This window comes from Pararge aegeria, chromosome 11 (genome assembly GCF_905163445.1).
Source record: "Pararge aegeria chromosome 11, ilParAegt1.1, whole genome shotgun sequence".
In the NCBI taxonomy this organism is placed as follows: Eukaryota; Metazoa; Arthropoda; class Insecta; order Lepidoptera; family Nymphalidae; genus Pararge; species Pararge aegeria.
In genome coordinates this window covers 6,572,020-6,586,815 of record NC_053190.1, presented here as the reverse complement: position 1 = coordinate 6,586,815, position 14,796 = coordinate 6,572,020, and the positions used below count along the sequence as shown (strand labels likewise).

The 14,796-nt window shown below is 33.9% G+C and overlaps 1 protein-coding gene across 1 annotated transcript; it reads right to left on the bottom strand.

Annotated features, from left to right (window-relative positions):
- Positions 1-7,435: 7,435 nt before the first annotated feature.
- On the bottom strand, positions 7,436-13,566 carry LOC120627641. The gene is made up of 2 exons (XM_039895656.1): positions 13,362-13,566; positions 7,436-7,713 (listed from the first exon to the last, which is right to left on the bottom strand). Exons 1-2 carry the CDS (start codon positions 13,564-13,566, stop codon positions 7,436-7,438), a joined length of 483 nt encoding a protein of 160 aa, XP_039751590.1.
- Positions 13,567-14,796: the final 1,230 nt, after the last annotated feature.

Here is a 14,796-nt window from a genome sequence, read left to right as displayed (position 1 = left end):
AACCGAATTTAGTGTGATTTAAGAAAATATACCATACACCTTCTAGGTACAGCCTATTCCATCGAGGAAAATAGTTTTTCTCACGGATAGCACCGGGTCATTGGGAGGCACCATGGTTATTACAACTCCCACATACATAAATCCCACGTTGTTCCGACCCTTTGACTGGTGGCTGGGCCTGGGGATGTTTTCCACAACTGGGATCCAACAGGCGAGCGGCGTATGTCAAGCAGATTGTTATAAATGCCTTTACAAATAGCCGAAGATTCACCAGAAAAATCATAACTTTCTGTCCGCGCCTTTGTACCCGAGGACTAATCTCCAATAGGCGAAGGATTCCCTGAATCCATCGCCCGAAGGTCTCCATATCATAGGGATAAGTGCCAATCCTGTGCCAATACTCCAAGAAGTTGAGAGTACACGCCGTCCTCTCTCTCTATGACCTAAGTAAACTGGCGCCCAGTTAATCTTACTCATTAAACACCCACGGTTTATATCAGAGACTAACGCATGGTTGTAAGTAAAACGATGACAAGGATTGCCTCCTCAATCAATTTTTGGATTGGATTGTTTGACGCAAAAAAAGCATTGTTCTTGTCAGAATTACACTTTCGACCCATCCTGCAGAAATCGTGCACAGTTACGTCAAATTGTAGCTCTGTTTTGTATTTTTAATTTAAAAAAAGACTATTGAAGAAATTGTGTCTTTATTTGTACATTAATTATATTCTATAGTTTTGCATTTAGGTTTACAATATGCGTGACGTCAATGAACGATGTTATGACAACCGAAACACATTCTTTCAGAGGCTGGAATCTAAGAACAATCATGTTTATTATTGATTACCTATTCTCAGGCTGGAATAAATACAAATGGTAAGCATCAAACATCACTTAGTGCTCAACGCAAAATATTATCTCTTTTAAATGTCACATCTCATTATATTATCTACTTCTATTTATCTGTGATAGAGGAAAGATTAGCTGTTATCATATATATGACATTCTTACTACATTCTAAGTATATTTTTATCCTATTCAAACCTTACATCATATAAGTGCGAAAAGAGTTTTACCCAAATTTGCTGGGGTTTCAGTCACGTTAACCGCTTAATATCATTAGTTTTTACGTTAGAGTTCGTGGAATATAGGTATTTCATTAAAAAATGATGAGTTTTAAGTTAACACATCAAAAATTATGAGCTTTGGCTTAAAACTCTGGAAGATGGATGACCTACTTGGAAGATGTAAAGGGCGGTTTGCTATTAATATGGGATATAGATGCCCCCTAAATAAAATAAAATATACAAATCAAACTGTATATTGTAGAGTAAAATAATACACAGCAGTTGTAACGAGTTGGCTACTTTTATTTCACATTTTTTTTTTACGTTTTTGTACTGCTATAATTCATTTGCACGTTATGGTGCCAATAATACATTCATTCTGAAATTTAATTTAACGGTATGGAAAAAAATTGTTTAAGAGACGATTGGATCACCTTCAATGTTTTTTTTTATTTACAGAATGTAGGTTGTAGTTAGTCCACCTCATGCTGTAGTGGTGAGCGCTATGTCCTTGTAAGTGGTCCCCAGGATGGAACCCGGAGGTATCCTGGGCGGGGCAATTCGGATGTTTATGATATCTTCACTTTCTCAGGTCTGGTTTAAAGGGAGACTTCAGACGTGGCTTGTTACCACTCTACCGAAATAAAGGCGTGCCGCGAAGCGATTCAGCGTTCCGATCTGACCTCACATTATGATAGTTACTACCTCTGAACGTTCGGAGCCGTTCAGAAACCATAGTGGTAGTAACTGCCATAATGTTAGCTCGCTACCATCTTAGACTTCATCTCTTGTATCAGGTGAGATTGCTGTGAAGGGCTACTTGTGGTGAAATAAAAAAGGTAGGTATATTATATACAGTGATTATCACCGTCATCATCGCTGCTACACGAGTCGCTGGGAGCCGCTGGAAACAAGCAGCCCAGGACCGTGGATTTTGGAACTCCTTGCAAAAGACCTGCAGCAATCGTCAATCGGTTGAAGTGATGTTGATGAAATAAACAAAAAAAAACTACACTTTATTTATAACAATAATTTCACATTATTGTGGTCAAACCTACTCAGCTCTTTGTTGCGGTTTTAGGAAATGTGATTTGAAAGCTAAATTAAAAATAAGAGATTGTTTTCTGTTAAAAAAAAGCTATTTCTCTCTAAACATCATACTTCTACATTATAATAAAACATCCCAAAATATTTGACGTTATCGCGAAAAATGTTTTTACATTTATCGACAGATTATATCTAGTACTCTTACATTTCCTTTCAAGGTATGGAACCCTCGAATCGGTCTTGCTCTTACCGGTTATTTTAAAACGGTTTGTTAAGTTTGTTTACTACCTTTAAGTTACTAACTTCGTCAATTCAAAAGTAATAGTTCGGGCTCTGAAAAATTGCATGTACAACACAGAATTTAGAACATAGAGAACCCTTACTAAGCTATTATTGCGTGCAGTGCATTGTGTCCAAAAACTTCGGCTAAGTTTGTTCTGGGCTTTTTCTTAGACCAGGACGCGTTTGGAACACTCGTAGCTTTAGTTTAAAGTATGGTTATTGCCATCATCTCACTACCGTGTAATTCTCATGTAATGTACGCATCAAAAGTGCCACCTATGGGCCTACTTGAATAACCTAGCGTAAACCCCCTGCGCACTTCTCACTTCACAGCTCACAAACATTTCTCATTTTTCCCATTTTATGGTAAACGTTTAGTAAATTAAGAGTTAAAATATTTACTGTCAGCTGCTAAATGGAATGAAGTAGCTAACGGCCTGTTCGAGAAACACTACTAAAGTGGAGTGGTTTTTGACGCTTCAACATTAGTCGTGTACACGGTGTCTGTATGTTATTAATTCTTTGATGGATAAGATGCAATTTCAACCAAGTAAACTCTTGAGATCTTTCTTAGCCATTATTTTCAAATCAGGCTAACGGTACCTTGATCAATTACCTACTTACTAATACTCTTATTTTGATAAATTGGCAGATACTGCGGCAAAGTAAATGGGTCAAACAACGCCGCTTGTGTCTTGATAAGTGTTATTACGACCTTTAGGCTATCCTCAAGTAATACTTACACTAAGATCAGTATCACGGCCATGGAGATAAGATCACAGGACTATCAATTGATATTTGTAAAGATTTTACCTCTAAGGAAAAATAGTAGGTATTATTTGTTCATCAATTTATAACTTCTTTTCTTCGTGGCCTCTCTTTTCAGTGCAACAAGTTTACACTTGACCGCAATATTAGGTACTATTTATAATCTATATTTAATCATTATTTAGTTACATACATTCTGTTCTATACAGGTTTCTTAATAGTTTATTAAATACAATATAATATTAAGGTAGTGGCATCAGTAAGTAAATTATATGGCACCTTAATAAGAATTTTAGCCCTGCCCTATAAATAGTACCTACGTAACCTACCTAATTTTTATTTTAGATATTTCCGTAAGGGTAAATTTTCTTAAAAAATGCACATGATCAATTTAAGTAACGAACGTATATATGTGTAACATAATATATGTTAAAGAAACCCCGTATTCATATCTTACAAAGTTTAATTGTTTAAGTATCTAATTACAACAAGGCACATAATAAAATAAAAAATAAATATAATATACTACTACACATCGCCATCTAGCCCCAAAGTAAGCGTTGCTTGTGTTATAGGTGCTAAGATGACTGAGGAATTTTTTTTTTATGTATACCCACGGCCTGGGACTCAGGAAGCAGGGTTGCTGTCCACTGCGTCAATCGGCCGTCAAACATAATAAACTAATAAACTCAAACATCACTCTATCTCAACTTATATCCCTCTGTTAATTAACTACAAAGGGTTAACTTCTTCAATCTTCCCTTGACACTCTTCTCTGTTCGTCTCCTGTGGACCTCAATTTTTTCCGCCATTTTATATGACCTTTCTTTTTGATCTGGGTTCCGGTCATTTTGAATTTCTACTCCAACTTATACCGACCAGAGATTAAGCATAATTTTGATAAGTCTGAACGAAGATGCCTTTTTATTTTTAACCAAATGTTTAACAAAGGCAGATTTGCCAAAATATATATTATAAATACCACATAAATAGGTTCGTATTTATCAGTAAAGATTGTATTTACTTGGTATAAAAATAGTAATTAACATGAAATTCACATCACACCTATTATTCCTAATTAATTATTATTTTACGCTTTTTATTTTTTTATTTTATGTATTTGTACCTATTTAACATTCTTAGTAAAATTCAACTCTGATTTTTTTCACATACGAGGGCTCCCTAAACGTCTTTAGTGATAATTTCTTAAGGCCTTTTTCATATTCGTTTTAATTGTTAGTACTAAATAAATAAAAAATTAAGCTTGGCGAAAAGTAGAAAGTAATTCTTTAATTCTAAAGCCTAACGCCATCTTGTTTAGAAGTGCAGAGGTTCTAGTAAAACTAATTTTTGCAGGAGAGATTTTTTAGAACTGCAACTAAATATAATGCCACATCAAAAAACAAAATCAAACGCAGACGAAGTCGCGGGCAGCAACTAGTATTTGATATTTCCTCCAGGTGGAGGGAAAACTATTTAAATGTATTATATAATCAAAGTCTACCTTTTTAAATTGGACCTTTATACTGTACAGTATATGCAAATTATGAAAAACGCACAATTTCTTAATACCTATTATTCTGAATTAGTAAGTATTACCATAAAGCTGGGGGGCGAAGATGGACTCTTATTGGCCTCAATAGTCAGGAGCTTCAATAGCTGAAATTTCCCAGTGTACCTATAAGTACTTACGTTTTATCAACAAATAATATTTCTAATCAAAATAAATTTTAGTCTCCACTTATTACTTTTTTGTGATTTCACTCACTGAGTACGAACAAACGGCTGGATGCAATGGACCGACGGACATATAAACCGACGGAGTGACAAACTGCAGAGGCCTGTTATAGAGTCGCGTTGGCATCTACCGGGTATGGAGCTCTAAAAAGTGCTACAGAATAATTAAAAAGGTTTTTAATTCATTAACCATTAACTTCCATGAAACCATTAATTTAGGAACACGAAATAAAACAAGATCGCACGTTATTTTTTGATATATTTTTAATTTAAATAGCAAGTATCTTTACTGTTAATAAAAGGCATATATGCTTTATTCAGTTTAAGTACATATTTGATGGATGGATGCACAACATTTATACATAGATACATAATCCATAAAAATAAAAGTTAGGGAATTATAAACTAATAATAAGTTAAGTATGTAGGTAACTGACAATAAATTAATTATAACTAGATATAGATTATTAATAAGTTAAGTACATGTTATAGTTACGAATCACTTTAAGTCTCTATATATATTTAACGATTTATGAATAAATAACTACGTAGCTAAGAATTAAGGTACCATGTGGAGGTTTGAATTTAAGATCTACATAGCTATGTACATTGTACAAGTAAATTAAGTACCTAAGTTTAAAAAAGTTCTTTACATAGGCAGAAAAAAAAATGCTCACCATAAAGTAGAAAAAAAGTGTACATGGTAAATATTTCGTTTTTAACAAACAAAGATATTGACGAAGACATTAATTTCCCGTCAACCAATTCCTTAAATGAATTAAAGAATTTGCGATCCGAAATTTTACGCGTTTCTGTGCTTGGAGCACAGAAATAATTTTTTCAGTTAAAAAGAATTCATTGTATCTGGTAACAAAGTAAAATTTCTTCAGACGTATTTTTATTAATTAAAGAATACGTCTTTAGATATTTTTACTATCTCTATTATTTTTTTCTATGTCAACGGAATATTGTGAAAATAAGAGTACAGTAATAAGCCTATTAGTTGGCATTATCTCCATTTGTGGTATAAATTCTGATAACCATGAATCCTTTTACTTTTTTGACTGTTTTTGAAAGAAGACGTTAGATTAACTTATGTGTCAAACATACATATTTATTTATGATTATAAGTAGGGTTCAGATATTATAATAACTTAGGTTAAGGATTGAATTATTACTTGGGACAGAATAAAATAAATGCCGAAAATATGTCAAGTGTAAACTTTTCATATAAATATATATATAATTTTTTGGGATTAAATAATAATGTTTACCGACATAATATTATCATGATTTTCCCTTTTAGTTTTTCGACATTGAAGTTAGCTAAAAAAAAAGCAAAAGCTACGTTTAATAAAATAAAATGATTATCATGATTATTATACCTATTGTCAATATTGTTAAATTGTAATAAATTTTGAATGTTTTCGAGAGTTTATAAGCTGTGAGAGTTTAGTAGTTTAGTTTTAGTAGTAGTAGTTTTAACTGATTCTGACCAAGACAGCTCAGATTTTTCACGATATATTCTTTATAGAAAGTTTACGAGTGACAAATTATTTACATTGTATTTATTGATCTCTAAAAGAGCAAAGGTTTCAAGTAAGACTTTTTCTGTATATCTTTCAAATTTCTCCATAATCCATAGTCAGGTATGCGACATAAGACAGACCGATTTTATCTGCCCCAGATTTCTACATACAGTTACAATTTAAAATCCTTAGTTACGCTTCCAAAGTATCGTATACGCGGGCATCTTGATAGTAAAAACGAAGAACGTTGGCATGAAGAGATTTTTCCACTTCATGGAGCAAATAGAAATCTGTATTCACTCAAGTGACTACTTTTCACTCATAATATCCTCTTCCGTTATTATCACACAGCAATATTTTTTACCTACTTTTTATTTATGTTTGCAAATAGGCTAGTTCCTTACTATAACTTGATTTATGCCTCTGTGTTAAAACTTAAACTTTTTTCACGTGTTTGTTATAACGATACTATGTAAGTGGAAACTAGAAAGTAATATAATACAATTATTTCCGTTTCAGTGCCAGTCCGTTTACTTCCGTTAATAAGTTTTATTGCCTAAAATATATTGCATAAACCTGCCTAACCTTCCTATATTTTATTATTGTTAAGGAAGACAAAACAAGCAAAAACGGATTTTAACATAAATTATAGGAAACGATACTTAAATTTACTATAATTTATTCTCGTCTTATGATGCCGGAAATATCGAAATTATCGTGAAATACATTCATTATCTGAAAGTTGCGGCCGCGTCCTCTAAAATTGAAAAGATATACTTAGATGATTGTAAATTTGGATCTTTATGAATTGAATAGCAAATCACAAACTGCAGGGTACCATATATAATGGTTATATCACTACGATTCAGTATTCACTCAGAAACATCTAATTGTCTAGGAATTCTTTACACAAATGTATTTTTTGCGTTCCATATTATATTAAAACGAGCATATTATCTTTGGTCAAATTAAAATTAAGGGAAACTAAAAAAAATTAAATGTATATTACGAATTAAAATAAGATCCATATTCTTCCATTCCGTTGCCATTAAAGCCATAATGTGAACTTGCTATGTCAGCATCTTGTCTACCTTTAGAGGTGTTGCTGTTTTTAAATGCATTGATTATGATTAGAACCAACGCTAACTTTCCGATCATCAAAGACTTGAACAGCATGAACTTCAGCAATCCAAGAAATAGTGGCACAATCGTAGACTGGAATACGAAAGGTAAGATGAACATGGGTAAAATTCTCCGCATCAACTTCTTTTGTTTACCCCGACCTGAAAAGAAAATTTGAAGGTATAAGCGTACATATTATTTAATACTGACGTTCTCTCACGACTATCACCATCACTAACATTAGTGTAACAATAGCGGACCCTCGCGACTTCGTCCGCGTATGAGTCAATCGAGAAGCTAGAATAGATCTGATGCTAACATCATATTCATCGTGGCCAACTATGTACCAACCTACTATTATTTTACGTCGTACACGTAAGTTGTCATTATTTAAGTCCATCCACACAAACTTTCGCATTTATAATATTATTAGGTGTTAAATGTATGAATGCTTCATAAGTGCCTGTGATAAGGTCTACATGAATAAAACATATTTGAATTTTTCCGCGTATAAGCCAACCTTAAATACAGAAATATGCTTTCCCGGACTTTTTTTAAAACTTTTAAAGGGGAACAGTTTTGTCATGCATTATTTTATGGAAACTTTACCCTTTTAGCTATGAAAAGGAAAAAAATAGCCCGATTTTGAAACGTTGTTCATTGGTACTATGCTCCTATTGATGATATTATTATAGCGTTCAAATCAAATATTAATATAATTTTTCAAATCGGACCATTCGTTCAAGTAAACAAACGAACAAACTCTTCAGCTTTATATATTAGTACTACGACTTCGTCCGCGAATGAGTCGACTTAAAAAAATTGTGGTATGTTGTCGCGGACTGTTTTTTAGAACTTTAAAGAAACAACAATTCCGGCAATTCTGATATAATTACTAAATACTGGCGTCGTATATGAGAAACTGTCTGTATTTTTATTTATTAACTCATAAAACTATGGCTAAGAGTGCAATACGTATATAATGTATAATATACTTCAGTAATGATCATTTAAATATTTTTTGTTTAATTAAGTGAAACTTATTTTTAAAACTCTGTGATTTGACTTGTGTGATAAACATGATTGCCTTATATTATATTTGCCGTATTGCCTTTAGAGTGTCTAAGTGATTATCTGTACATTATAAATATTTATTCATAAAAATATTGATGAAAGTAGCTCAATTTTGGGCTAGATGATGGCATTATGTTTATAATCGTAGTATATTTAGTCATTTAAATATTCTAAATGCAATTCTTCATGAAAGTCAGAATAGTCTGAAGGGCGTGGGTGCCGGTGTAATTACGGGAACATGGAGTTTAACAATGACAAGGTTTAATAATGACAAGGTTGCGTGGAAGCATCCGGCTACGCTTTCAGCTCTCACAAGATAGAAAAATGAATGTTGAAATGCAAAATGTAAATTGTTGATGTTGGAAAAGAGCAACTGCTGAGTTTCTTGCCGGCTTCTTCTCGGTAGAATCTGCCTTCCGAACCGGTGGTAGAATCACTACAAACAGACAGACTTGACGTTTCAAAAGTGCTTATACGGCCTACTTTAAATAAATTAATTTTGAATTTTGAATTTTGAAATGTTGAACACCTACACCTCAGGTTAATGGACACACTCCAGAACATTGCAGGACGTCTACCTGGTATGCCCTGGAAAGTGTTGCTCTGTTAGTAGACGATGGTTTTCCACAGGTTTGCACTTGTTTCCACATTCAATTATTACTATTTAAAAAAGGAACTAGTGAAATAATCGGTAGAAAATTGTTTTTTTGTAAAGGTTATTTCTATCTTTTTTTATACGACCGTCCTGGCGCAGCGGTGAGTGCTGTGGTTTTATTCCGACATTAACAGTATGTGTCCGTCCGCAGAATGCAAATTATGTCTGTGCCAATTCATTGAGATGCCATTCATTGAGATCGGTGCAGTGGCCGCCGTCAATAAGAAACAAACAACCAAACAGACCCACTTCCATAGTAATACCTTATATAAATGCGAATTTATTATATTACTCATACAGAGTTATGTCGATCTCTCTGCAGTGAATAAAAAAATACAAGATCTGATCTGAGAAGAAGATTGTTATCTTTTCCAATAGATTTTGACGTTATGCATGTTAATATGATTTTTTTAATCTACATACTCGTTTGCCGAACAAGTATATAGATTAAAAATAATCCATAACGTTAGGCCATTTATATAATATCGAGGTTAAAACGGGTTTCATAATCGAATATACAGTCTGCTTTTCACTTCGATAACGAGAAAATGTCGTTACATTTTCTCGCAAATTACTGTAAAATAACATTGTATTGTCTCTTTAATTAAAATTTAATCTGAAAAATAATATTGCAACTTTAATTAAAATTTAAGCTGCAATTCGAATATATGTAATTTTCTTGCATGTATTAATAATGTTTATTTTTATGTCGCTTTAGAATTGGATTATAAAATGGCCATGAAATAAGCGTCTTGTAACATACAAACTTATTGTCTAATTTGGTAGTTTTCCAGTTTGTCGTTTACCTATGGTTATTTTTCCACTCCGATGCGTGGTAACTCGTACCTAGATAATATCTTGATCTCATATTACATCAGATAAAATTTGAATCGAGCTGATATTTCTTGTGACAGTGTGTTCAAACATACCTAATAATAATAATCACAATCATAGCTTTTTTTATAGCTTTGGATAAGTTATTTTTTGTAAAGGTTATTTCTATCTTTTTTTATACGACCGTCCTGGCGCAGCGGTGAGTGCTGTGGTTTTATTCCGACATTAACAGTATGTGTCCGTCCGCAGAATGCAAATTATGTCTGTGCCAATTCATTGAGATGCCATTCATTGAGATCGGTGCAGTGGCCGCCGTCAATAAGAAACAAACAACCAAACAGACCCACTTCCATAGTAATACCTTATATAAATGCGAATTTATTATATTACTCATACAGAGTTATGTCGATCTCTCTGCAGTGAATAAAAAAATACAAGATCTGATCTGAGAAGAAGATTGTTATCTTTTCCAATAGATTTTGACGTTATGCATGTTAATATGATTTTTTTAATCTACATACTCGTTTGCCGAACAAGTATATAGATTAAAAATAATCCATAACGTTAGGCCATTTATATAATATCGAGGTTAAAACGGGTTTCATAATCGAATATACAGTCTGCTTTTCACTTCGATAACGAGAAAATGTCGTTACATTTTCTCGCAAATTACTGTAAAATAACATTGTATTGTCTCTTTAATTAAAATTTAATCTGAAAAATAATATTGCAACTTTAATTAAAATTTAAGCTGCAATTCGAATATATGTAATTTTCTTGCATGTATTAATAATGTTTATTTTTATGTCGCTTTAGAATTGGATTATAAAATGGCCATGAAATAAGCGTCTTGTAACATACAAACTTATTGTCTAATTTGGTAGTTTTCCAGTTTGTCGTTTACCTATGGTTATTTTTCCACTCCGATGCGTGGTAACTCGTACCTAGATAATATCTTGATCTCATATTACATCAGATAAAATTTGAATCGAGCTGATATTTCTTGTGACAGTGTGTTCAAACATACCTAATAATAATAATCACAATCATAGCTTTTTTTATAGCTTTGGATAAGCTTGTCCTGCGACATACATTTTTTTTTACTACAAGTTAACCCTTGAATGCAATCTCACCTACTGTTAGTGAGGATGCTGTCTAATTTGCAGCTTTAACGCGACATCGTACCGGAACGTTAAATCATTTCAATTTAATCATTCAAATTTATCAGTAGGGTGGTAACTAGTCACGGGCGAATCTCTTGACCAGACCGGACAAGAGTAAATTCAGAAATTATAAATTCCCAATTTAATTACTGAATGCACTATAATATTAGTGCAAGTAATAACCTTATGTCAATTGTAAAAGGCCATCCCTAAAAAAATGCTTATGCACATACCCCCTGCCGGGAATCGAACCCGGGGAATGGGAGTACACTTAAAATCACAAGCTTCACCGCTGCGCCACGGAGTTCGTCAAAACCTGTAAATTCTTAGCCTTTATAATTGAATTCCGTGCGTTAACTGACATAAATGTTTTTATTGTTTTAATGTATGCCGACTCTCTCCATTTAATTTATTACGTTGACTACGTAACATAACAAACGTGAATTTGGTCGCTTGTACGTCAACCTATAGTTTCTAGATGAAATAAAGCAAGAGGAATTGTCCACAATTGTGGGTATAGTCCTTTCTTACTCGACAGAGGGTTATGGATATAAATTCAAAAATTCAAATTCAAAATTGTTTTAAGTAGGCCTAGTTTTTTAATTTATAATTTATGTAAAGCTAATATTTTTCTGTAGTAACGTACTTCTTTTGTGTCCTTAATCAGTAGTAAAACTTTTTTTGACAGAGCTCGTCCAGAGTTATCCAATGGACACACAGCGGCACTCTGTCTATTTTCTAATTCGCCATTAATTACCTAATATTATTCGATTATGTAGCTCTCTTAGTTTAGAGGGTAAGATCTCAACTTTCCTATAGGGGTTACCGAGTTCGAACCGCGGCATACACCAGTCTGTTCGGAGCTGTGGCCGTTTTAAGCAATTAAAAATCACTTGTTGTAACGAATAAGGAAAATATCGTAAAATACCTGCAGGCGTCTGAATTAATCCAATCCGCACTTGATAATGAGGTTCAGAAAACAATTATTGCATGGCATGGAACGTAAATTAAAAAAAAACCTAACGCGAGTCATATAAATTATTATCTGCAATGAGGTTTTCGCACGAAACGGATCAGTATTCTACACTAAATATCCTTTAAGATCAGGAGCCATACTATTACAGCTATATATCTGAAAATGACAGTTTCTTTGATATACCTTGACGTCCCCAAATAAGGAAATAAAACGTCGATAATATTACAATAGTACAGCTTTAAGCGATGGTAGTAAGGGCCCTGTAAGTCATTCCATCAACGATAATACCAGTGATATTAATTATAACATTTGGGCTCTTTTTCATCGTTGCCCCTAAAATCAGGGACTAAGACGGCCGTGGCTAGACGACCCTACCACCAAGACGTGCCGCCAAACGTTTTAGGGTTCCGGTATGATGCGGTGTAGAAACCGATTAGGGGTATGGATCTAAAATAACTGTTAAGCCTCGTATGTTTAGCTCGCTATCTACTTAGACTGCATCGTCACTTACCACCAGGTGAGAGTTCAGTCAAGCACTAGCATGTCATCATCATCACCATCAACCCATTACCAGCCCACTACAGGGCACGGTACTTCTCTCATAATGAGTCAATTCAATTTTTGGGTAGGCAGTGCTTTTTTGCATGTATGAAGTGCACGCCACTGACTTAGAGCTACCACGCTGGCCAAGCTGGCTGGCTGGCTGCAGGCAGGCAGACAGGCAGGTTTCCTAACATTGTTTTTCTTTACCGTTTAAAGCAAGTGCTCTTTAAGTTTCTTGAATAAAAAACGCACATAACTACGAAGTTAGTGGTGCGTGGCGGGGCTTGAAGAAAGGAACGCCGAAGCACCCACTAGGCTATCACCGCTTCCACTATTTAAAAAAAAGAGCAAAGTGTTGGATTATGTTCTAGGCATAATCAATAATTATTGTCTGACATAAGTGACTCAGTTAAATATTATTTAAACATTATTACCTAATTCATATATCCCTACATTTCTATTCGCGTCAATTTCCAAGGACGTCAGTTTGTTTGACTCCTTATTCTCCAAAACTAGGTATAGTCATATCAATAGTACAGTATTATTCAAACATTAGTAACTCACCTGTCTCCACATTTCTATTCGCGTCAATTTCAAAGGACATCAGTTTGCTCGACTCGTTGCCATTTTCTGGAACTTTCACGTACACACCGTCGTAGAGCTCAAATTTACGCACACTTGACTCATCTTGGTAGTCACTGGAATAAGCGGAGCCTACGCAGAGGGATGCCAATACGAGGAACAACAAATACGCGTTCGGTGCTTTCATTGTGACGGCTACTATACCAATGGTCGGCGCGGGCGCCCCCTCCTTTGGCCTGAACGTATCACCATTGTTGAGATCAAAATGTTGCACATTATTTAGAGCATTTCTTTCTATACTACGACTGGTTACTACCTGAATATACGAGTAAATCCACTAGCTGTTGTCCGCGTTCATCGTTCGCGTTTATTGCGGTTTATACGAATGCTATGGGAACCTGGTTGTTTTTTGAGATAAAAATTAGCCTATGTTACTTTCCGTCCGTTCTACTAACTCTATGACAAAAATATTGTTGATTATTTGCTTAGTTATGGCGTGAAAGAAAGACAAACGAACTCACTTTCAGATTAGTAAATTAGGAACTGAGCAATACTTTGTATGGATTTCGATGTGTCGAAATTTGAATTCAAAACTTCTTTATTAAAAAAATCCTTTGGAACTTTGAAGGGCAATTTTTAGGCAATTCAAAGGGGCAATGCTGCCAGCATCTTAGACAATACTCGCCTCGCTGCGGTGGTTTCGAAATCGTTTTAGATTTTATTTTGGTACATAGGTTTTAGGTTGTTTTTGTTTATGAACAAATTTGAAAGTCCAGTTCCCATAAACAGGGTTGCAAAATTGGCTTTAATTTAATATTCGTAGTCCATAACCAGTGCCCTGCATAGAGGGTATGCACAGGGCACTGGTTATGGACTACGAACTTAAGGGTGGGCCTTTACAAAACCTTAAGTTCTTTATAACTCATAGTGGAGAAATCCGCATCCAAATCCGTTGAGAAGGACTGAGTGAATAAATAGACACTTCTTCACACTATGTAGAGAAGAAAAAAGATTATTTTCTGAGGTATAACAATTGTACTTAGCAAATAAAAAAAAAGAGTAACAACAAATAAGAGTCATGAATCATGCATTTTTGATTCTATTATATAATAAATTATGTTAAGTAGTGTGTCTGATTTTACTAAAATACCAAGTAACTTAATATTATTGAATTTAGAGACCTACTGTCTCAAGTACAAAAATAAATAGCTGGATTAAGTTACTATTTATTGAAACGTTTCTTTATTGTTTGTAAAAAACAAAAGATACGAGCCAGACTCATTCACTGAAGGTTTCATACCTTGAACGGTGAACCTTTATTAATTTTTCCGTTAAAGCTTTAAACTGCTTCAATACGGAAAAAAGTATATCATTTTTATTTGGGACAGCATATCAAAGTTATTTATTTTTAAGTTGT

Excerpts from the sequence above, each read along its gene's own strand:
- LOC120627641 (XM_039895656.1), bottom strand. The coding sequence starts at position 13,566 with ATGAAAGCACCGAACGCGTATTTGTTGTTCCTCGTATTGGCATCCCTC. Across the intron at positions 7,714-13,361 it reads GAATAGAAATGTGGAGACAG|GTCGGGGTAAACAAAAGAAG; the intron begins GTGAGTTACTAA and ends TTTTCTTTTCAG.